This window comes from Lissotriton vulgaris, chromosome 10 (genome assembly GCF_964263255.1).
Source record: "Lissotriton vulgaris chromosome 10, aLisVul1.2, whole genome shotgun sequence".
NCBI lineage: Eukaryota > Metazoa > Chordata > Amphibia > Caudata > Salamandridae > Lissotriton > Lissotriton vulgaris.
In genome coordinates this window covers 888,587,809-888,613,216 of record NC_141698.1, presented here as the reverse complement: position 1 = coordinate 888,613,216, position 25,408 = coordinate 888,587,809, and the positions used below count along the sequence as shown (strand labels likewise).

The 25,408-nt window shown below is 46.6% G+C and overlaps 1 protein-coding gene across 3 annotated transcripts in view; it reads right to left on the bottom strand.

Annotated features, from left to right (window-relative positions):
- Positions 1 to 25,408, bottom strand: part of AKAP9 (A-kinase anchoring protein 9) — a 1,796,561-nt gene that overhangs the window by 352,090 nt on the left and 1,419,063 nt on the right. For all 3 annotated transcript variants that reach the window (XM_086941844.1, XM_086941845.1, XM_086941846.1), the window contains one exon: positions 23,939 to 24,091. In XM_086941844.1, coding sequence (XP_086797970.1) covers positions 23,939 to 24,091 — 153 coding nt within the window. The remainder of the gene's footprint in view (positions 1 to 23,938; positions 24,092 to 25,408) is intronic.

Sequence of the window (25,408 nt, the reverse complement as noted above, 5' to 3'; positions counted from 1 at the left end):
CCTCTTTGTTTGGTAATTCGAATGGTATAGAGGCGGTTAGCGCCGGGCAACTTTGAAAAAGGCCATTAGGCCTACCTTTTTCCACACCACTGGGGCATTACGAAAGGAATAGGAGGAAACAGGTGAGTAATGTCGATAAAGAAACGATTTACAATAGGAGACTTGAAAAGAGAAGGCTAATCACGAAGGCGAAGAAAGGACGAAAGATGGCCCTTGAGGGTGCCGAGAGCAGAGCCCTGCTGGGCCAAAGAAAGCAGGAAGAGGAGAACATCAGAAATGGGGCAGAAAGGGGACCCACAACCTTTGCTGTGCATCATGCCACAAACATTTTCCATTTACAGGCTTAACACAGTTTTATTAGAGGGACGCCTGGCTGCCAAGATAACATTACAGACTTTGGGAGGAAGGTCAAAGGCTGTCAGCTGTCACCGCTCAATCTCCACGCAAGGAGGTGGAGGCTGGATAAGTTCAGGTGGAGGACCGTCCAAAGCTGCTGTGACAGAAGATCCTCCCGAAGGGGCAGTCTGATCGGAGGATCAAGGCCCATGTTCAAGAGCTGGGGATACCAGACTCTTCGTGCCCAGTCCGGAGCCACAAAAATGACTTGTGCCCGGTCGCACTTGATCTTCAGCACTCTGGGCAGAAGTGGCATAGGTAGAAAGGCGCGTAGAAGAACGCAACTCCACTCGCGGCGAAAATTGTCATATAGCGAGTGCCGCCTTGGAAATTCCAACATGTAGAACAGCTGACATTGCGGGTTCTCTTCAGTGGGGAATAGATCTAACCAAGACTGTCCTGACTGCTGAAAGAGACCTTGCACAACCTCCGAGTGAAGACGGCATTCGTGATCCATCAAGCACCAGCGGCTGAGTTTGTCCGCCCTGGCTTTCAGGGAACCTGCCAGGTGTTGAACCACCTTAGACATGCCCTGATGTTCCAGCCACTTCCAGAGACGAAGGGCCTTCTGACAGAGGGTCCACGACCCCACTCCGCCCTGTTTGTTGCAATACCACATAGCAGAAGTGTTGTCTGTGAACACCTGCAGTACTCTCCCTTTGACAGAAGGAAGGAATTTCTTCAGTGCTAGATGAATCGCCTGGAGCTCCAGAAGGTTGATGTGGAGCCTGGACTCCGCCGGAGACCAGAGGCTTCTGATCTCCGCCTCTCCCATGTGGCCACCGCATCCCATGACTCACGCCTCTGTCACCACTGGGAAATCTGGTTGAGGAAGGGGGAGGGATCTGCCGTTAACCCAATCTTGGTTTGTGAGCCACCACTGCAACTGATGTGCAGTCCCTGCTGAGATCTGGACGACATCGGACAGGTTCCCCTGATGCTGTGCCCACTGGAACTTCAGGTCCCACTGCAGAGCCTGCATATGCCACCTGGTATGATCCACCAGCAGGATGCATGAGGTCATGAGGCCCAGCAGCCTCAGGGCCATTCTCACGAACTCCGGGATAAAGGCTGGAATATCGGTATCATAGCCCGAATATACCGGACTCGCTGTTCGGGAGGATAGGCCCGAAATTGCGTTGTGTCCAGAACAGCTCCGATGAAAAAGAGCTTCTGAGAAGGGTGCAGGTGCGACTTTGGCTCGTTGAACCCCAGCGAATGCAGGAGGTCCGCCGTAGTCTGGAGGTGGGCGACGACAGCCTGAGGCGAGCACGCCTTCAACAACCAGTCGTCGAGATAGGGGAATACTGGAACCCCATATCTGCGCAGATGAGCTGCGACCACCACCATCACTTTCGTGAACACCCAAGGGACGCTGGTATGGCCAAAGGGGAGCACAGTAAACTGCAAATGCTCGTGGCCTACTGTGAACCATAGATAACGCCTGTGGGCCAGCAGGACAGGGATGTGGAAATAAGCATCCCGCCTGTGGGCCAGCAGGACAGGGATGTGGAAATAAGCATCCTGCAAGTCCAACGCTACCATCCAGTCTCCAGGTGCGAGGGCAGACAGGACGAGAGCCAATGTCAATATTTTGACCTTCTCCTTCCAGAGGAAGCGGTTGACGTCCCTGAGGTCTAAGATAGGAGGCAGACCTTTGTCCTTCTTGTGCACCAGAAAGTAGCAGCCATAACCTACTTTTGGCACAGGGACTCGCCCGATCGCTCCCTTGGCCAAGAGAGCCACAACTTCCTAATGAAGAAGGGCCAGGTGATCCTCCAACATGCAATGGATTGCAGGTGGCATGAAGGGAGGGGTAGTCTCAAAGGAGAGGGAGTAGCCCCTTCAGACTATCTGCAAAACCCACCAGTCCGACGTGATGTTGTGCCAGTGGGGGAGGTGATGGCAGATCCTGCCGCCCACAGGCAACTGGTGGCCCTGAAAGGTCAGACAAAGAAGGTTTGGAGGCTGCGGCAGAGGTGGCACTGGTGGACTGGCTGGCCCACTGACCCTCAGACCCACGCCGGTGGGTCCCACATCCCCGGCCCCGCAGAGGCTGGACAGCCTGTGCGGGCGTGTGGCTCTAGATAGAATGTGATGGGGCACTCCTTCCATAGCCACGAAAGCGGCGAAAAGCAGACTGCGCGGGTGAGAGGTGGTAGCGAAGCCCAAGGATCTGGCCGTAGCCCTAGAGTCCTTGAAGCACTTGTGTTCATTGTACGCCTTGTTCTTAAACAAGCGAAGGCCATCAAAGGGCATGTCCAAAAGAGTCAATTGGACATCGCCCGAGAAGCTAGTGGACCTCAGCCAGGCGTAGCGTCTCAGGGCTACCAAGGTGAAATCGTCCTGCCTAGTGAGTTCATAACTAAGCCAGCCCACAGAGACTGGCGAACTTTGCTGAATCACTCCCTTCAGCGACTGCATAGGAAAATACGGCCGGGCCTACTCAGGACTCTGTGGCAGCACCAGCGCAACTGTGTCCCACACAGAGTGGGTGTAACAGCCCAAGAGACATGCGGTGTTCACCGACCGAAGTCCTAAGCTGGTGGAAGAAAAAATCTTCTTCCCAAGATGATCCAGCTTCTTGGATTCTCTATCTGGGGAAGCAGTAGGGAATGCGCCTTTGGATGTTGAGGCTTGGACCACCAAGCTCTCGAGGGAGGGTGTTGGGAGAGGAAAATAGGGTGGCCCGGGGCTGGGCGGTGGCGTCGGGCAATCATCCTATCCACAGGAGCCCCTGTGCTGTGCTTGGACCAGATATCCAGAAGGATGTCTGTGAGGGCCTTATTGAACAGCAGCAGGGGCTCCGAAGAGGCTGCTGCTGGTTGAAGCACCTCAGTCAGGAGGTTAGTACTGACTGCCACTGTAGGTAGCTCAAGGCACAAGGCCTCAGCCCCCCTACGCAATACCACAGCATAGAAGGCTCCCTCCTCCGTAGCCACAGTAGGGGGAGAAAGCATACCAAGGTCTGGGGATGTATCCAGACTCTGTGTGGTATCTTCCCATATTTTTTATGCATAGTAAAGCTCTCTCTATCATTAGAATGTTAGTTGTACAATCCATAATGTGATGTGCTAAGTGCTGGTTGCCTAGTGCTGAGTCAGTTGATGCTTGATATCCAGTGGATGGGACCTTGTACTACCTGTATCCTGAATAAAGAAGACATCATACCACTACCAAAGTCTCTTACACACTGGCGACGAGGGTGGGATTCTTTGTACTTTCACATGTACCCATTTGCGTGTCAAGCTTCGCTGACACGCTCAGCAACTGGTAAGTCATCATAAAAAATTTTTACAAAATAATAAAGAGGAAAATGACGATTTTCAGGCTGATGTGCACAGCAGTTACTCTGTGAGTTTGCACATCATTCCATAAAATTAACTTTGTTTACTAAATTGATCTCTACAGCATTTAAGGTTCTGCATTACTAAATTAATCATACTACAATTCTTATTATAACTCAAGCTTGTTGGTAAGTTAAAATATGCAAAACGTCACTTCTCCGCCTTTCTTTCTCTCCAACCCTGGTGATCCACCCATTCGTTGGTCAAAATGGAAGAAAGTTTTCTTAAACTATGCAAGAGTATGAGGGGTATCTCTTAGTGCAGATGGAAAGTTTGCACTATTACTACCTTGTCTGGGCTCAGAAGGCCAAGAAGTGTATGAACACCTTCCAGAATTAAATGACTATGAGTCACACAATCTCAATGAATTTGAAATTAATCTCAAGAAACTTGACAAACATTATCTCCCGAAATTAAATACCATTTTAGAGCAGTATCAATTCGGAAGACGCATCCAACAGCATGGAGAATCTGTTGAAACATATGTGCCTAATCTACGCAAATTGGGAGCTACATAAACATTTGATGGCTCTCTGGAGGAGCAAATTCGTGATCAGTTCATGCTAGGTTGTAATATAGAGAAAATAAAAGATGAACTTTGGCAAAAGGATGATCCCTAATTGGATGAAATATTCGCTATAGCGAAAAGATTAGAACACTCTCTCACTTGAGTTGAACTTATCAAAAAGGAAAAAACTCATTCAAAAGAAAAAGTACTCTATGTTACAAAAAGACAATCTTACACCAAACCAACGTCTAAGCCTGCTTGGAAACAACGTGATTCCATTCCTCCTACCACTACTAAACTCAAGTGTGCCGTCAAGATAAAATGTTATTGATGTGATGCTGTCGGACATCTAGCCAATGATAAATTCTGTCCTGCCCTTGCTTCAAAATGCCTCAACTGTGGGAAAGTTGGTCATTTTACAAAGTCTTGTAGGGCACAAAAGAACAAGAAAGGCAGACGATTCAAAGAAGTATCTCTTGAAGAGGAAAGTGACACTGACTGTGAGGAGTTAGATTGTGGAAAAGTCTCTTACATAGCAGTAATAATAATTGTAAATGTCCAATGGATGAAGTACAGGTGAACAACTGTAAAATCAAAATGATTTTTGATTCTGGGGCGAAGATTTCTCTCATACCTAAAGTCTTCTTTGACAAAAAACTCAGTGGTAAAGTAAAGATGCATAAGCCTGACATTAAGCCACTGGCTTATGGTGGCCAACCCATAAAACTATTTGGCTACTTCTTAGGCGACATAGAATACAAAGAGAGACTGACTGCAAGTAAAATTTACATCTCTTGCAGAGTTGATAGCATAATCAGCTGGTTGCATCAAGCTGATCTATGAGTATCTTTGGTCCCAGGTGGAGACCCCTGCATTATTCTCAGAGATATCACACCAAATTCAGGCTTATTGAACAGAGACATCACATCTAATTCAGGCTTATTGAACACAGTTTCATGCAATAATGATTCATTTCCCACTTGGCGTTCTGAATTCAAACAGGTTTTCAGCAATAAGTTGGGTTGTCTCTCTGGTTATACTCACAATATTACACTAAAGCCTGATGTTGTTCCAGTAATGTGCAAAGTATGTAATGTGCCTTTAGCAATGCAGGAGCTAATGCGTTCCGAATTAGAGAAGTTGAAAAGTGAGGGTATCATTATTGAGACTGAAGCATGTGAATGGTTGGCTCTGGTGGTTCTTGCACGTAAGGTTTCTGGAGAGGTACGCTTGTGTGTGGACCTTCATGCCCTTAATCGTGAGGTTGTAGCTGACAGATATCCCCCACCGAACATCACTACGATGTTAACCCAGCATGGTGATGCACGTGTGTTCTCATCTCTCGATCTCAGAGCAGCCTATCACCAAGTCAAAATTGATAAGAAGTCCATGAATCTCACAGCCTTTATAACTCCCTTTGGGACTTACAAGTTCACACGTCTACCGTTTGGATTAATTTCCGCAGCCTCCGTGTTTCAAAGGGTCATGGAGGATGTCCTGAACGGTATTGATGGGGTTACAATATACAACGAAGACGTGCTGGTTCATGGGTTTTCCCAAGAAGAACATGATGTGAGGCTGAGGGCTGTCCTTGAGCGTTTTGCAGAACGAGAGTTGACTCTAAGAGAGAACAAGTGCAAGTTCAATCTTGCTGAGATTGACTATCTGGGTCACTGTTTAACACAGGGAGACGTCAAACCCAAGGATTGCATGGTCAAAACCATAAATGAACTTCCTGTTCCACAGTCTAGAGAAGAACTTATCACCTTCTTAGGGATGGCAGAGTATTACAATAAATTTGAACCACGTTTTGCATGTCGAACTCCCAATCTAAGATCTCTTTTAAAAAAAGGAATGAAATTTGGGTGGTCTCCGAAGTGTCAATTTGAATTTGACGATGTCAATCAAGCTCTTAATTCTGTTCCTTCTATCTGGAGCTTCCACATCTCATCTATCTCATGACTTGTCACTGATGCCAGCTCACGTTTCTTAGGCGCTGTTCTTAAACAGATAAGAGACGGCAAAGAAGTTACTATACTGTTTCTCTCTAGAGCTCTTGTTGGTCCTGAATTTCTATATTCTGTGATCGAAAAGAAAGCACTATGTATCTTCTGGGGACATCAAGAAAGTGAAAAAGTTTATTTGGGGCAGTCCTTTTATTGTCCATTCAGATCACAAGCCGTTAAAGGATGTGTTCTGTAAAAAAGGTCTTGATGCGTTCTCCTCCAGAATATGTAAGTGGGTAATTGCCCTGCAAGATTTTGACTTTGTGGTGAAATACATACCCGGAGTTGAAAATAAAGTTGCGGACTGTTTCTCTCGCTTGGTGCCTGAACAGGACGTAGGAGCACCTTTGAGCTCTGAAGACTCATGGGAGATTGATGAATTTCAGGTGTGTGAGACTGTTGAAAGTGTGGTTTCAGAAACAGATTGGAGAAATGCAATGGGTAGGGACACAGACTTACAAAAACTTTGCAACCTGGTGTTACCAGGTTGGTCTTGTTTGAAAAACTTGACTGAGAATGCTTGAAAATTTTGGAACGTTAGGAATGAGCTTTCTGTGAGTGAGGGATTTCTTTGGAGAGGTAACAGACTGGTTCCACCCTTTCCAGTCAGAACCAAAAGTGTTCAATTAACTCACCAGGGGCATCAGGGAATATCCAAAACTAAAGAAAGAGTGCGCTTAGACTTCTGGTGGCCCGGTATTGACATCCTGGTTGAGCGATTGATGAGAGATTGCATTGAATGCAATACCTCTGACAAAGTATGTAAAACAAGATTAGAACCGATGATCATACGAGAAGCACCCGTACGACGTTGGCAAGATGTAGCTCTAGATCTTTTGGGACCTGTTTCTAGCAAGACTGGACAATTTTATGTCCTGGTCCTTATGGACATGTTCTCAAGATGGCCAGAGATCAAGGTCACACAAAGTATAGAGAGCAGAAACATTACAACATTTTTACAAGATGTCTTCTGTAGAGAAGGATTTCCAGAATCTCTTCTGACGGACAATGGTGTCCAGCTTGTGTCAAAGGAGAAGGAAGAGTTTCTAATCAATAGAGGGATCACACACAAACGTTGCTCTCTCTACCATCCTGAATGCAACGACATGGTAGAGAGGTTCAACTGTGTACTCCAGGAATCTATCCAGTTAGCTAAAGGGTAAGGACTGGATAGCCGAAATTCATGAGAGAGTCATGGTGTACAGAATCACACCTCAATCCACCACTGGTAAGATTCTTTTTGAGCTGTTTAGAGGCCGCACCCCGAACACCTACATGTTCCAGTCCTGGATGAGAGGAATAGGCGTTGAAGCCATGAATTCTGGTGAGGCGCATTGGTTGAACAAGCAGCATGTCAAGTCCACTAAAAGGAAAATAAATTTTGACACAAGACACGCTGTTGCTCACACAAATGTGCTCTTTGGTGTTCGTGTTAGAGTATGCCTTCCTCACAAATCCGCTGGGTCGAAGTTCTCTTCTCCTTTCAGGCTGTTAAGCTTTTTCGAAATGTAGGTAAACTGGATGATGGGCGCATCTGGAATTTAAAAAGGATTGCACCCATCCCTGAGGGAGTGTCCAAATGTGCAGATAATCCCTCCAGCCCAGTCAATCGATCTAGTCAAACTGTTGTTAATACTCCTCTGTGTAGGAGCTCTCGCGTAGCTAGGGTCCCGGCGGGTCTGCACGATTATGTGTTGAAATGACTGTGCTGTTGGATTTCTAATTATTCTTCAATTCTGTAAACTTGTGTTTTTTTTCCCTGTTGTTTTTTGTATTGCTTCTCTTTGTTTTAGGTTCGGGGAAGGTGTCTGGTATCTTCCCATATTTTTTATGCATAGTAAAGCTCTCTATCATTAGAATGTTAGTTGTACAATCCAGAATGTGATGTGCTGAGTGCCGGTTGCTTAGTGCTGAGAGTCAGTTGATGCTTGATGTCCTGTGGATGGAACCTTGTACTACCTGTATCCTGAATAAAGAAGACATCATATTACTACCAAAGTATCTTACTTCTTCACACACTGGCCTCACCCATTTGCTCTCTCTAGTCCGGCTCTTCCAGATGGTCTGCTAGAGGGTCAATAGATCCCTCCCAGTCCTCCTCACCCTCTTCTGGCTGCCACTCTGGCTCTGTGTCCATGTCGAGGGGGAGGCCGGGTTCAACGCCAGCTGGGGATACAACAGGGGGGGGAGGTGTTGTCAATGTATTTGGCGCCGGACGAGGTGTCGTAAGGTCGACTGGCGCCGATCCGGATCCAGGCGTGGATACCGTGGCCCCTGCGGAGCCTAAGCCAAAGCCACCAGCATCAATGGCCTAGAACACCCAGCCAAGTCCGGAGAACTAAAGGCACGTAGGCTGCCCAAAGATGGAGTGGAGAGCTTCGTAAAAGCTACAAAGTTGGGCAGGGATTGCCCCGGCTCCCAGGAAGGGAGGGAAGCTCAGAGCCGACCCAACAGGCTCATTACAGCTGGACTACCTTCCGCATCCCATGTCGCGTTGGCAGGCGGACAGGGAGAAGGCGAAGAGCGACCGTGCTTTTGAACCTTCTTCTTGGGCTTCGACTTACCCGAAAACTAAGACTTCGAAGAGGAGTGATGGTGGTAACTCCGCGACCGGTCCCACGACCTCCCTGTCGACCGGGACCTCGAGCGGTGCAGTGCTGACTGCTGGGCCTTGAGAAGCTTTTGGACCGTTCCCGCAAAGACTTCTGGTTCATGGCCCGGCAGTCTGAGCATGACTTCGGGTCTTGGTCGCACTCCAGGCACCAGAGGCACACGAGATGTGAGTCTGTGACTGACATCAACTTGTGATAGGAGTCACAAGGTTTGAAGCAGGTTCATCAATGTGACATCCCTTGCATCAGGAGTCAAACGACTCGAAAAAAAGACTAAGGGTACTGGTCTCTCCGGATCTGCGCTGGCTGGCACGGAAAAATAAATAACTGACGTCAGCGCATAGGGGCTGCGTCCAAGTAGATAATGCAACATCATTCCGGCGATCACAACGCCATGACGAAGTGGAGTCAACCAACTCCACCTAACGACGCGCAGTAGTGCTGCTGAAAAAAAATTCTCTGTATCCAGTCTGACGCCTGGGGTAATTCAAAGGTAAGGTATCCTTAACTAATAGTCTCTTTCAGATATTAGGATCTAGAAACATGATCGCTCTTCAATAATATTATGATCGTGGGTGTTGTAGAGTCGACAAACATGGGACATCCAGATGGCTTTTGTAGAAAATCTATGATCTTGCTCCTCCAAGATATTCCGAGTAGACAGATCCCTTGGTCCCAGACTGTCACGAGGAGCACAACAGATCATTAGTAGGCTCAACACTTTCAAGGACCAAGATACAGCTCTGAGAATGGCGACAGAAAAAATGCAGCTCCAACATCAGAACACAGCCATGGCCATATATCTGGACTTCACTGCTGTCCAGGTAGGCTGATGGAAATTTGTATAAGTGAAGGGTCCCTTACAAGCAAAAGACATCAAATATGTCATGCTGTACCCAAACCAGATTAAAGGTTGCTCTGAATGGAAGAGCCTACAAATTCACAGGTGCATCGACAACGAGTAAGTTATGAAAAAGATACATCAGTGTACAAAGGAGGCTGTTGATACCTGGACACAATCTCAGTTATCTCAGAGCTTGCAGCAGGGTCGAACTGTGAAGACCAACATGTTTGAAGCATATGCTGCATGAAATCTCTTAGAGAACTGTCAGTTTGCAAAGGGATGGAAAATAGACAATATTTAAGTTCAGGAAGCGCTTCTTGACCCTCTTACATCAGCATGATGCTGAGGGCTGGTTAGATGCTTCCAAACCCTGTACAAGACTGTGAGGTTGATGCCGCCCCTAACATAAAAAAACAGACAGACTTTTATGGAGGACAGACACTGGCGGGAGCACCACGTTCTTTTCGTGTTGATCTCCTCTGTAATGCCCAGATGGTTGGGTATACTGCTATAATGGGGTGTCTGGCACTGATAGTTGAGGAGATCAGCGTGGGAGGAGGGGGGAGTGGAGGGAATGGTTGGATACGATACAGGCTATGCACTGCTGCTTACAGCGAAAACAAGCAAAACACCTATAGCCCACATCCGCAGCGAAGGCATATTAGACATCTGGTCATATGACCTCACTAATAGAACACGGTCTATACAATCCTTGAACATTGGGGGCCTAAAAAATTCAGAAAAACAAGGAAAGTATTGACATGTTTGAACAGGTATAAAGTCGACTTAGCCATGCTACAGGAAACCCATCTAGACCCCCGACTTATGACTAAATCTGATAGGTGCTGTGGTCAACATAGACACTTTTCATATTAAAACACCTATTCTAGAGGAGTATACATACTGATATGCAGTCTGCTTGACTTCACGATGAGCCAGAAAACAAGAAGATCCATATGTATGTATACTGCGTTAATGGGTTCATTCAATATTAAGAATACAGTGCCAATTAATACCTGCACCAAACGTAAATAAACCTGCATTCTTTATTACCATCCTTACTATACTTCGCTGCACTGACTTTGGGATGATGATGGGGAGTGGGCATTTCAATTTAGTGTTGAACCCAGAACTGGATAGATTGCAGAGGGTCTCTCAGTATATGAAATTATAGAAACGCTATGCAAAATGATGAAGATGATAGGCCTGATTGATATGCTGAGGCAGTTATGGAACCGCAGCTATACTAATTCTATCTCTCCTTCCTGATAGCCTGTCATGCATAGGTTACTGGCTGGTAACACAAGAGTTGGTGTCCTGGGAGTTGTAAGATGATTACCTGCCCCAGATATTGTTGGACCTATTCCCTGTGCAAACGATATTGTCTAAACTCTGCTCTAGGTGTAGTTGCCCCAGTTAGAAATTCCCAATGGGAGCTAACCTAGATCCTGTGTTCTATGACAAATTATGCTCTGTGTTATTATATTTCTTCCACCAAAACATAGGCTCCAAAGCCAAATATGCAATGTTGTGGGAGACCTTTAAAGACTACATAAGGGGTAAAATAATTGCTAGGCATGCAGGCTTCCTTAAAGCAATACATGCACAACTGGAATTTACAGAGAATGAGCAATGGCTAGAGAGAAGAGCCTTGGCGTTTGCTCAGGCCACCTATCTCAAAGATTTGAACAGTTTATTACCGGAGAATCATGAAAAAGCTGGTAGGGAGGTCACCTACCTGGAGATACATGCATGGGTCAGGCAATACAGAGAAAGAAAATGCCTTGGCAGAACATTAACCTGGCTTCTAAAAAGAGACACACCAATATTACATATTGCAATTTGAAGAAGACTGTCGTAAAACTTCAACATACAGCAAGCAGATTGATGGGGAGTTTGAGAGAATTATGAACACCTGTATACTTCATGAGCAGCTGTGACCTGAGAAAATATTGGGCTCTACTTAGATGACAGCAGTAGGATGGCTAGGTAATTGCTTTAGGCAAGTTCTAAGAAAACTAATATTTCTGAAAGAGATTAAAGCGGCCAATGATGATCTAGTCGGTAGAAGGTACTTGGGTCTGACAGCTTAATCCCTGAATTCTAAACGGTGTATAAAAACATATTAGCTCTACATCTTCTCAAAGTATGTATAGCAACCTTGGAGGCTGGTGAATTAACACCCACGCTATAAGAGAATATAACCACTGGGCTCTAGAGAACTGGTAAAGATTCAAACAATTGTGAATTATACCGCCCACTGTTACTGCTCAACCTAGACAATACGATCCTGGTGAAGATGCTAGCCATTTGCTTGTGTCTGTTTACGGAGCATGAGGTGTCCCCGGTCCTATCAGGTTTTGTACAACACAAGTCCAGAGAGGTCAAGCTGCACACAGTATTTTCTGCCTTGCATCACTTGAATTTAACACTAGAGGCAGCATCTGTCTTATTAGATGCAGAGTAGGCCTTTGACTCTCTTGACTGGCTTTTTTAGATAGCTACATTCCACAGATATGGCCTGGGGAAACTGTTCCTGAAAACAGTTGCATTGATTTACACAAAGCCTGGATTAGGGCTTTTAAATGGTTTACCGTCAGATGTGTTCCCAGTGACACTAGACAGGGTTAACATCCCCACTGTACTTATTTTTGTATTGGCTATGGATCCTTTAGAACAGCGTCTGCAGGAGCACAATATGTACAGAGGTCTATACCTAAGATCAGGAGGCTTGCACGTTTCTATGACAATATCCTGCTATTTGTCTATAAACTGGGAAATAGCCTCTCCCCCATTGATATGGGAGATGTTTAGGTTCAGTGATTTCTCAGGTATATCTAATAACTGGAACACAACAGAACTGTTCCCTCTTATGGACTCCACAGTAAAACCAAGTTGGAATTTCCCATAAATGGGAAGAAGATTGGTAAAATACTTGAGGATAGTACTACATCATGACACAGACCACTGTAACATTTAACTATGGCCCTGCAGTACAACAGCTGACCCATTAGATCAATGTTTGGACAAATTTAACTCTCTCCTTGGCTGGCAGGGTGGCACTTATTACGATGGTGGATCTTCCCACCATTTTATACCTATTCATGAATAGACCAGTTATGCTTAATAAAATGTTCTTCAAACTTTTAGATTGCTTCTGACATGACTTGTGTGAGCAGACAGACAGTATCGGATAAGCTGGGAAGTTATTTTGCTTACTTTGATTAGGGGGTTCAAGATACCTAATTTTTAATATTACCAATGGCTGCAATTTCTTCTTGCCAAATAATGTTATCACCCAGAAAGACAGTATCTCTTCCTTATACCCGAGACAGAGCAGATAAATTCACCCCCTTAGAATTGCTGTTGCCAAGAGGCCTGCCAAGACTAAACTTGCATTCCAAAAGAGCATTTCTATACCCACCGGTGATTCCCGACTTGAAACCACCTTCTCCTTCTTACTATAGAAAGTACAGTGTTTCAGACACAGCTTAAAGAAAAGTTGACTGAGTCGAGACATCTTTTATCAAGGGGACAATTCTTACTCTGGCAAAGTTCAAGGACAGGTGTCACCCCACTCCCTTAGATGTTTTCGCATACACACAGTTGAGTAACATGATGTAGGAGAAGGTTCCAGAGTTCCCTGGGGAGCCACCTGAATTTGGGCCACTAACCCTAATAATTAGAACCACAGGTCCCACCAGGTGGGTGTTCAGGCTATGTCCGCTATTTTCCACTCTCAAACCAGCAAGATCCACTCGTAATAGGCAGTCCCAGCAATTAGAGATTGGGGAAGAAAAGTGGATAAATTGACGCACCCAAATCAAGAGGGTTTTCATAAATCATTAACATAAGATGCTTCATGTTAACTTTCTGCAGAGAATATACCACACTGAAGCCATGCCTTCCCTGGACCGGAAACAAGCTTCCTAGGACTGGTTTCTGGCCTTACAGCCGTCTTCAGCCAGGCTTGCTTGAATCCAGTGGCAAAGTGAGCAAGGCCATGTCTAAACTGGGGTGGCAGAGTGGGCTAAAGAACAGTGATGGATTAAACCCAGATCTGTTGACTGGGTGTGAGTGTTTGATTGGTTCAGATGCTCCATCCATCACCACCCCCTTTTGTACCACTTTGTTTGCCATAAGTTGGCAGGGTATGCTCAGAGGTGAGACCCTTGCTCACTTTGCCACTGCATTCAAGCAAGCCTGGCTGAAGACGGATGGAATGTCCGAAACAGGTCCTAGGAAGCTTGTTTCCGGTACAGGAAAGGCATGGCTTGGCAGTTCGGGCTGGACTGTTCCAATGAGGCACAGGGTCAGACTGATTTGCATATGGCCATGTCTGAACTGCGGTGGCAGAGTGGGCTAAAGAACGGTGATGGATTAAACCCAGATCTGTTGACTGGGTGTGAATGTTTGATTGGTTCAGATGCTCCGTGCATCACCACCCCCTTTTGTACCGCTTTGTTTGCCATAAGTTGGCAGGGTATGCTGAGACGTGAGTCCCTTGCTGACTTTGCCACTGGGTTCAAGCAAGACTGGCTGAAGACAGCTGGAATGCCAAAAAACGTCCTAGGTAGCTTGTTTCCGGTCCAGGGAAGGCATGGCTTGGCAGTTCGGGCTGGACTGTTCCCATGAGGCACAGGGTCAGACTGATTTGCATATGGCCATGTCGGAGCTGGAGTAGCAGAGTGGGCTAAAGAACGTTGATGAATTAAACCCAGATCTGTTGACTGGGTGTGAAAGTTTGATTGGTTCAGATGCTCCGTGCATCACCACCTCCTTTTGTACCGCTTTGTTTGCCATAAGTTGGCAGGGTATGCTGAGACGTGAGTCCCTTGCTCACTTTGCCACTGGATTCAAGCAAGCCTGGCTGAAGACGGCTGGAATGCCAGAAACCGGTCCTAGGAAGCTTGTTTCTGGTCCAGGAAAGGCATGGCTTGGCAGTTCGGGCTGGACTGTTCCCATGAGGCACAGGGTCAGACTGATTTGCATATGGCCATGTCTGAACTGGGGTGGCAGAGTGGGCTAAAGAACGGTGATGGATTAAACCCAGATCTGTTGACTGAGTGTGAGTGTTTGATTGGTTCAGATGCTCCGTCCATCACCACCCCCTTTTGTACCGCTTTGTTTGCCATAAGTTGGCAGGGTATGCTCAGACGTGAGTCCCTTGCTCACTTTGCCACTGGATTCAAGCAAGCCTGGCTGAAGACGGCTGGAATGCCAGAAACCGGTCCTAGGAAGCTTGTTTCCAGTCCAGGGAAGGCATGGCTTGACAGTTCGGGCTGGAATGTTCCCATGAGGCACAGGGTCAGACTGATTTGCATACGGCCATGTCTGAACTGGGGTGGCAGAGTGGGCTAAAGAACGGTGATGGATTAAACCCAGATCTGTTGACTGGGTGTGAGTGTTTGATTGGTTCAGATGCTCCGTCCATCACCACCCACTTTTGTACCGCTTTGTTCGCCATATGTTGGCAGGGTATGCTCATACGTGAGTCCCTTGCTCACTTTGCCACTGGATTCAAGCAAACCTGGCTGAAGACGGATGTAATGCCAGAAACCAGTCCTATCAAGCTTGTTTCCGGTCCAGGGAAGGCATGGCTTGGCAGTTCAGGCTGGACTGTTCCCATGAGGCACAGGGTCAGACTGATTTGCATATGGCCATGTCTGAGCTGGAGTAGCAGAGTGGGCTAAAGAAGGTTGATGAATTAAACCCAGATCTGTTGACTGGGTGTGAATGTTTGATTGGTTCAGATGCTCCGTGCATCACCACCTCCTTTTGTACCGCTTTGCTTGCCATAAGTTGGCAGGGTATGCTGAGACGTGAGTCCCTTGCTCACTTTGCCACTGGATTCAAGCAAGCCTGGCTGAAGACGGCTGGAATGCCAGAAACCGGTCCTAGGAAGCTTGTTTCCGGTCCAGGAAAGGCATGGCTTGGCAGTTCGGGCAGGACTGTTCTTATGAGGCACAGGGTCAGACTGATTTGCATATGGCCATGTCTGAACTGGGGTGGCAGAGTGGGCTAAAGAACGGTGATGGATTAAACCCAGATCTGTTGACTGAGTGTGAGTGTTTGATTGATTCAGATGCTCCGTCCATCACCACCTCCTTTTGTACCGCTTTGCTTGCCATAAGTTGGCAGGGTATGCTCAGACGTGAGTCCCTTGCTCACTTTGCCACTGGATTCAAGCAAGCCTGGCTGAAGACGGCTGGAATGCCAGAAACCGGTCCTAGGAAGCTTGTTTCTGGTCCAGGAAAGGCATGGCTTGGAAGTTCGGGCTGGACTGTTCCCATGAGGCACAGGGTCAGACTGATTTGCATATGGCCATGTCTGAACTGGGGTGGCAGAGTGGGCTAAAGAACGGTGATGGATTAAACCCAGATCTGTTGACTGAGTGTGAGTGTTTGATTGGTTCAGATGCTCCGTCCATCACCACTCCCTTTTGTACCGCTTTGTTTGCCATAAGTTGGCAGGGTATGCTCAGACGCGAGTCCCTTGCTCACTTTGCCACTGGATTCAAGCAAGCCTGGCTGAAGACGGCTGGAATGCCAGAAACCGGTCCTAGGAAGCTTGTTTCCAGTCCAGGGAAGGCATGGCTTGACAGTTCGGGCTGGAATGTTCCCATGAGGCACTGGATTCAAGCAATTCAGAAAAGGGGGTGGTGATGAACAGAGTGTCTGAATTGAGCAGACCACTCTTACCCAGTCCAAAGATCAGGGCTTGATCCATCACCGTTATTTATCTCACTGCCCCATCCCAGCTCAGAACCTGGCTATATGCAAATCAGTCTGTCCCTGGCCCAGTGCATCATGGGAACAGGGCAGACTAAACTACCAAGCCAATTCTTCACCAGAAAGGAGACACGCTACCGGGGACCGGTTTCTGGCATTTCAGCCGTCTTCGGCCCGGCTTGCTTGAATCCTGATGGAGCAGTGAGAAAGGGACTCATGTCTGAGTATACCCTGCCACACCTATAGTGGCCAAAAACGATTCAGAAAAGGGGGTGGTGATGAACAGAGTGTCTGAATTGAGCAGACCACTCTTACCCAGTCCAAAGATCAGGGCTTGATCCATCACCGTTATTTATCTCACTGCCCCATCCCAGCTCAGAACCTGGCTATATGAAAATCAGTCTGTCCCTGGCCCAGTGCATCATGGGAACAGGGCAGACTAAACTACCAAGCCAATTCTTCACCAGAAAGGAGACACGCTACCGGGGACCGGTTTCTGGCATTTCAGCCGTCTTCGGCCCAGCTTGCTTGAATCCTGATGGAGCAGTGAGAAAGGGACTCATGTCTGAGTATACCCTGCCACACCTATAGTGGCCAAAAACGATTCAGAAAAGGGGGTGGTGATGAACAGAGGGTCTGAATTGAGCAGACCACTCTTACCCAGTCCAAAGATCAGGGCTTGATCCATCACCGTTATTTATCTCACTGCCCCATCCCAGCTCAGAACCTGGCTATATGCAAATCAGTCTGTCCCTGGCCCAGTGCATCATGGGAACAGGGCAGACTAAACTACCAAGCCAATTCTTCACCAGAAAGGAGACACGCTACCGGGGACCGGTTTCTGGCATTTCAGCCGTCTTCGGCCCGGCTTGCTTGAATCCTGATGGAGCAGTGAGAAAGGGACTCATGTCTGAGTATACCCTGCCACACCTATAGTGGCCAAAAACGATTCAGAAAAGGGGGTGGTGATGAACAGAGTGTCTGAATTGAGCAGACCACTCTTACCCAGTCCAAAGATCAGGGCTTGATCCATCACCGTTATTTATCTCACTGCCCCATCCCAGCTCAGAACCTGGCTATATGCAAATCAGTCTGACCCTGGCCCAGTGCATCATGGGAACAGGGCAGACTAAACTACCAAGCCAATTCTTCACCAGAAAGGAGACACGCTACCGGGGACCGGTTTCTGGCATTTCAGCCGTCTTTGGCCCGGCTTGCTTGAATCCTGATGGAACAGTGAGAAAGGGACTCATGTCTGAGTATACCCTGCCACACCTATAGTGGCCAAAAACGATTCAGAAAAGGGGGTGGTGATGAACAGAGTGTCTAAATTGAGCAGACCACTCTTACCCAGTCCAAAGATCAGGGCTTGATCCATCACCGTTATTTATCTCACTGCCCCATCCCAGCTCAGAACCTGGCTATATGCAAATCAGTCTGTCCCTGGCCCAGTGCATCATGGGAACAGGGCAGACTAAACTACCAAGCCAATTCTTCACCAGAAAGGAGACACGCTACCGGGGACCGGTTTCTGGCATTTCAGCCGTCTTCGGCCCGGCTTGCTTGAATCCTGATGGAGCAGTGAGAAAGGGACTCATGTCTGAGTATACCCTGCCACACCTATAGTGGCCAAAAACGATTCAGAAAAGGGGGTGGTGATGAACAGAGTGTCTGAATTGAGCAGACCACTCTTACCCAGTCCAAAGATCAGGGCTTGATCCATCACCGTTATTTATCTCACTGCCCCATCCCAGCTCAGAACCTGGCTATATGCAAATCAGTCTGTCCCTGGCCCAGTGCATCATGGGAACAGGGCAGACTAAACTACCAAGCCAATTCTTCACCAGAAAGGAGACACGCTACCGGGGACCGGTTTCTGGCATTTCAGCCGTCTTCGGCCCGGCTTGCTTGAATCCTGATGGAGCAGTGAGAAAGGGACTCATGTCTGAGTATACCCTGCCACACCTATAGTGGCCAAAAACGATTCAGAAAAGGGGGTGGTGATGAACAGAGTGTCTGAATTGAGCAGACCACTCTTACCCAGTCCAAAGATCAGGGCTTGATCCATCACCGTTATTTATCTCACTGCCCCATCCCAGCTCAGAACCTGGCTATATGCAAATCAGTCTGTCCCTGGCCCAGTGCATCATGGGAACAGGGCAGACTAAACTACCAAGCCAATTCTTCACCAGAAAGGAGACACGCTACCGGGGACCGGTTTCTGGCATTTCAGCCGTCTTCGGCCCGGCTTGCTTGAATCCTGATGGAGCAGTGAGAAAGGGACTCATGTCTGAGTATACCCTGCCACACCTATAGTGGCCAAAAACGATTCAGAAAAGGGGGTGGTGATGAACAGAGTGATTTGCATACGGCCATGTCTGAACTGGGGTGGCAGAGTGGGCTAAAGAACGGTGATGGATTAAACCCAGATCTGTTGACTGGGTGTGAGTGTTTGATTGGTTCAGATGCTCCGTCCATCACCACCCACTTTTGTACCGCTTTGTTCGCCATATGTTGGCAGGGTATGCTCAGACGTGAGTCCCTTGCTCACTTTGCCACTGGATTCAAGCAAACCTGGCTGAAGACGGCTGTAATGCCAGAAACCAGTCCTATCAAGCTTGTTTCCGGTCCAGGGAAGGCATGGCTTGGCAGTTCGGGCTGGACTGTTCCCATGAGGCACAGGGTCAGACTGATTTGCATATGGCCATGTCTGAGCTGGAGTAGCAGAGTGGGCTAAAGAACGTTGATGAATTAAACCCAGATCTGTTGACTGGGTGTGAATGTTTGATTGGTTCAGATGCTCCGTGCATCACCACCTCCTTTTGTACCGCTTTGCTTGCCATAAGTTGGCAGGGTATGCTGAGACGTGAGTCCCTTGCTCACTTTGCCACTGGATTCAAGCAAGCCTGGCTGAAGACGGCTGGAATGCCAGAAACCGGTCCTAGGAAGCTTGTTTCCGGTCCAGGAAAGGCATGGCTTGGCAGTTCGGGCAGGACTGTTCCCATGAGGCACAGGGTCAGACTGATTTGCATATGGCCATGTCTGAACTGGGGTGGCAGAGTGGGCTAAAGAACGGTGATAGATTAAACCCAGATCTGTTGACTGAGTGTGAGTGTTTGATTGGTTCAGATGCTCCGTCCATCACCACCTCCTTTTGTACCGCTTTGTTTGCCATAAGTTGGCAGGGTATGCTCAGACGTGAGTCCCTTGCTCACTTTGCCACTGGATTCAAGCAAGCCTGGCTGAAGGCGGCTGGAATGCCAGAAACCGGTCCTAGGAAGCTTGTTTCCAGTCCAGGGAAGGCATGGCTTGGATGTTCGGGCTGGACTGTTCCCATGAGGCACAGGGTCAGACTGATTTGCATATGGCCATGTCTGAACTGGGGTGGCAGAGTGAGTTAAAGAACGGTGATGGATTAAACCCAGATCTGTTGACTGGATGTGAGTGTTTGATTGGTTCAGATGCTCCGTCCATCACACCCCCTTTTTTACAGTTAAGAGCCTAGCAGCAGAATTCAGGCAACCCTAAGAGGAGCCGTCTTCACTCTGGGCAAGCTGCAGAGCATTGCACTACCATAATCCAGCTTTGAGATCACCAATGGTTGCACGGCAAACTTTAGGTGATAAGGAGGGAGATAAGGGAGATAAGGTTTGAGTTTTCTTAGGATGCTGAGTTGAAAGTTTGCTCGTTTGGTGAGGGAACTGATGTGCTTCTGCATGTTCAGACTTTTGTCTAATATAATGCCCAGAGGGGATGCTGAATTAACGAGGTGAGGTCTACAGTTAAGAGCAGTAAGCTGATTCAACCATTTCATGACCGGAGATTGTTTGTGTGGTGAGATTAGGAGTAATTCAGTTTTTAGCGCATTGAGCTTCAGGTGGTTACAAGTCAGCCAGCTTTGTGTTTCCAGCAGAACTGAGTTGAGGGATTAAATGTCTTCGGGGGGGGGGGGGGGGGGGGGGGGGGTGATCTTCAGGTATAGTTGGCGATCATCTGCATACATCTGATATTGAATGCTGGATGATTTCAGAATTTCTGTCAGAGGGTCCAGGAACAGGTTAAAGAGCGTGGGAGAAAGTGCTGAACCTTGTGGAACTCCCAGAGTTACCGGTGCCGGATGGGACAGGGATTGCTTCACCTTGAAGCTTTGGGATCTGTTCTGAAGGAATGAAGAGAGCCAATTAAGTACAGACCCAGACAGCCCCATCCTGTGTTCCAGGATGTCGATTAGATTATCATGTTTGACAGTATCGAATGCTGACAAAAGGTCAAGGAGGATCAAAAGGCACGACTCATTATGATCAAACATTCTTAACGCATTGACAATGTGCGTTAGCGCAGACCCTGTGCTATGGCCCGGGCGGAAACGAGATTGGCATAGGTCCAGAAGTTGGAAATGGTCGATGTGGTTGCAGAGTTGGGCGAGAACACAATTCTCCAGGAGCTTTGCCAAGGTGGGGATGTTGGGGATCGGGCAAAAGTTATGAAGGTCCGTGGGATCAGCAGATGGTTTCTTTAGAATCTGGGTAATGTGACCCAATTTTAGGCAATCAGGAATAGTATCTTGCCGAAGTGATGCATTGACGATCATAGTCCAAAGTGTTAGTAAGGAGGATCTAACTTCCAGGAAAAGGTCCGATGGCAGAGGGTCGTTGTAGTGATTGGAAGGTTTCAAAGTCAACAGCATTTAGCGTATAGTGCATTCATCTATGGTTTGGACCAGGCTCCAGGATGTATTGTTTTTGAGGAGGTAGGGCTGCGCAGGGTCAATGATAACTACATCTGGGGGACGGAGGTTGTTCAGTGGACTGATCAACAGGTGATCAAGGGCAGAGCGTAATTAAGTTTCAATCCTAATTGTCTTATCCGTGAAGAAATCAGCAAATTTTTCACAGTTCAGCAATGTCCTTTGACCCAGTGATGAGAGATTAGGATGACTGTTTTCTTAGGACTTGATGAGTTTGAATAGTTTTTATGGACAATTTTTTGCTTGGTCTAGTTGAGTTCTGAAAAAGGCGGTCTTCGAGCATCTGATGAGTCTTTTGGATATGCTTCTCAGGGATGTCAAATGGTAGTGATGTTCACGGAAGGGGTGGGATCGCCACAGCCTTTCTGCAAGACTTACATTTCTTCTTTCGGAATTAAGACTATCATTGAACTATGGTTTGGAGAGTTTAGCTGACATTCTTATAAGCTGTGGTGGTGCAACGGAGTCTAGTACATTAAGCATTGAGTGGTTATGATGGGCCGTAAGGTCATGGACATCCGACAGGTTCAAGGGAGGAGGCAGGATGTTATCGCAAAGAGCAGTCAGATCTTGCAAGGTGATGATCCGTAGACATCTTTTCAACGGTTTTGGGTTCTTAGGCTGGGCTCTTCTTACTCTTACCGATTCCAAGATGAGGAAGGTGATGCAAAAGTTGTCCGTCCAATCACGGGGGAGGATCGAATCCAGGAGGATGGAGTTGGGCTCAGCAATGACAAGATCTAAGGTAGCTCCTTTGATAGGAGTAGGGCTGTCACAGATTTGGATTAGGTTGAGGTCAAGTAGGAAGGATTTAAGGCTATTGACCACCACATCATTTTCATCGTTCCAGTGGAGGTTGAAATCTCCCAGGAAGATCTGAGTGCCATGAAAATCAGCATTGGCCGAGATGACGTCCATGATCCGTTCTGTGAAGTGAAGGTTGTCGCGAGGGGGGTGGTAAAATGTGTGCAGTTTGCATGAGTGATTGTTGCAACCAGTCACTTCAATGGAAAGGTATTCACAAGACGGCAGGAGGTCGGTATGTGGTACTTTCAATGATAGTTTGCTACCATGTAAACATGCTATGCCTCCACCTTGAACACTAGTTCGGTCCAACCTAATGAGATAATAATTGGGAGGCATTAAAAAGTCCAGGATGGGAGCAGCGGAGTCATTTAGCCAAGTTTCCGTCAACATAACAAAGTCAAGATCCTGGGCAAGGATGAGGTCGGCAATGTCAGCAGCATGTTTAACAGCCGATCTGCCTTAAGTTGTTTGTAGCCAGAGTGCTATCTTGTTAAGTCGGCCTTCCAATAAAGTGTGTGAATGGGATTTGGAGGATATGTTCAGGGGACCCTGCAGCGGTAGAGAGCTAGTTGGGGCGGGGGAAAGTAGGACAGGTGGTGAATGAATGTGTCCTGAGGGAAGAGGTTCTGGGACATGGAGCTGCGTGCTCAGAGGGATGGGTACAATGGGGGAGGAGGGGTCAGACGGATAAAGACCCCTAGAGGCCTGTGGGAGAAGGTCGGGATTGCGGGTTGGGCTGGGGTAAGGTATACTGGGGAGAATAGGGGTGGTGAAGTGAGCAATGGAGCTAGGGGAGTTAGAGCTAGCTAACAGTGAGGGGGCGCATGTATGGATGAATATATAGAATGTCAGCACAGAGTAACATATTAACGAGACAGAAGAAAGTTTTTGGTTACGTTTATTTTAAGCGAATAAACAATTTCATACAATAAAAAAAAAAAAAAGAGGTCAACCCCTTTGGTGCACATTCAGTGATAGAGTGCTGCGGGGGTTGACTCATAACATAATAAATGGCATCACTGATGACATTTCAAATGACATTGAGGACATCAATGATACTGCTTTCGACATTAGACCATCAACCATAAATAAATTCAAGAAAACTTAGGATAAGGGGCCAATAACCATTTTCATAAAGGGATGACTTTTTGCCGATACGTGGGCACAAAGCTCGGACCCTTTATGCTATCCAACAAGTGCTGTACACAAACAAAGACTATACATAGAGGGGTTTGGCTGCCCACAAAATGGTTGGGTACAAGGCCAACACCGATTCCAGGTCTGATGGGCAGCACACATTGACCACAGTGGAAAGTGATTGGCAGGGGGGGTTAGCCACAAGGCCAGGCAAAAGCAAATGCCCAGCAGCCATTCTGTACTGAGTGTGAGGTGGTCACTCACAGACAGTTGGGCATGGGGCCTGGTCCTTTGGCTATCCCCACTCTTCATGGCCAAAGGCAGAATACTGATGCCATCATCTGTGATGTAATCAATGATGTGATGTAATCAATGATGCAATTTACCATGTCATGAGTGATGTCATTTTCGAGGTTACAATCGATGCATGATGGGGTGCAAGTAATGGATAGTTTACTGAACCATAACTGGCTGATTTCTGTTGTGAAAAGTGTTTGTTTTGCAACCATAACTACACTTTACCTGTGGGTTTTTTCAGTGAGTTTCAGAGGTGTTTTAAAGATGTTTTATACTAATATCTTACAAGCATAGTTAACTGTGACTTTACCAAAACTTTGTTTTTCTGAGAATATATATAAGTCAAAATTTGTCAATATTAGTGAAGATCACAGGATGAAGAACTGGTTCACTGAGTGAAGCAGAGCCAGTTTCTATGGTTAAAAACAAAAGGTCTTTCTACGAACTGACATTCGTCTAGAGGAAATTACCAGAACCAGTGATTGGCTAAATGGTTAGATAATCACCTTAAAAAATGCATTCTCAAGTTCAAGTTCTTGTAAACGTGTAGTAGATTCCTTCCTCTGGATTTCTAACTGCATATGCAGCTGCTGAACTTCTTCAATTTTGTTTTCCAGCTCTTCCCTGAACTGTTCCAGTTGTTCCTCCAAGTTAGTTATCTGAAAAAATCCAAATAAAACAGGAAGATAGTTAATTATAGTTTTAGTCCCGATAAAGATGTAACAAGTCTCACCCTTCCGCGGTTACGAAAACAAATATTTCAATACACACTGCAAATAAAAGTGAAAACAAAGGTTTGGTATCCAATTTCCTAAATAAAAAAGCATGGACGGGAGGAATTCTTTGGTTTCACTGAAATAGATACTTATTGTTTCAACAATTTCTAGACAACAGCTAATTACCTAATGAATTAGACATACATATACTGGTAGTGCAACAATAGCAGCAAAGTAGTCTCTTCTTGCATAAGCTACTTCAAGGGCCCTACAGCCAAAACAATTAAAAATACAACTCTATTCTCCAACTGTCATTAACAATTCAACACAATTAATTTCACTCATATCGGTTTTCTCATTCATAGCCATTTGTTTACCCTCACTCACTTCCGAAGATAACATTTTGAAAGTTGAGGGTCGTATTTGAGTTTCAGGACTTCACGCCATCAATACAGTGGATGACCCCGGATTAGTCGGACATTTCTCTTCACTTATGAATGAATGAGAGTGAACATCGCGCCATGAATAATTAGTCCATGATTAATCAAAATGTCTTGAAATATGTGACCCTGTTTGAGTATCAGAGCACTGTACAAATATTATACAGATACAAAACACACAAAAACAAATACAAGCAACACTTGACACCAAACAAAAACTCTGCAATGAATGACACCTACTTACCCAAAGATCCAAGCTGGTGTTGAGAGCAGTGCCTGACATATACATTTAGATGGTTATTTGTTAAGCTAAAAGGTTTTGGGGTTTTGCTTAAGATCCAAAAGAGGTGAGCCTAAAGGTTCTCTTCATGGGCAGTGTCTGTGTTCAATTATGTTTCCAGCGCAAACACCTGTTAGTTCAGGGATTTTTCTTGTGGTAATTTTAGCATGTCAAACCCACCGGAATTTAAGATGGGGGAATACCTGGTAATTATTGACCATGCTAATTTTGTTCTGACAAGCACCACAATCTATATATTATGGCCTATTTGTGAGGGCATAACGTAATAGGTGATATTTATTGCACCAAATAAGCACGAGAGACCGGGGAATGAGATTCTAACAAGTGTGAAGAATGGACCCTGCTCCTCGGGGGGCATCCTTAACCAATGCCATCGTTGATGGCTTGATGAAAGTAGGGGATTGAAACTTAATTACAGGTCTACTTCCAGAATCATAAGGCTCCTCTGAAATAAATAGCGTTGTGCTAAATGAGCAGGCAGCTGAACATGAACTCTGGTAATATAAAAAATGATCACAA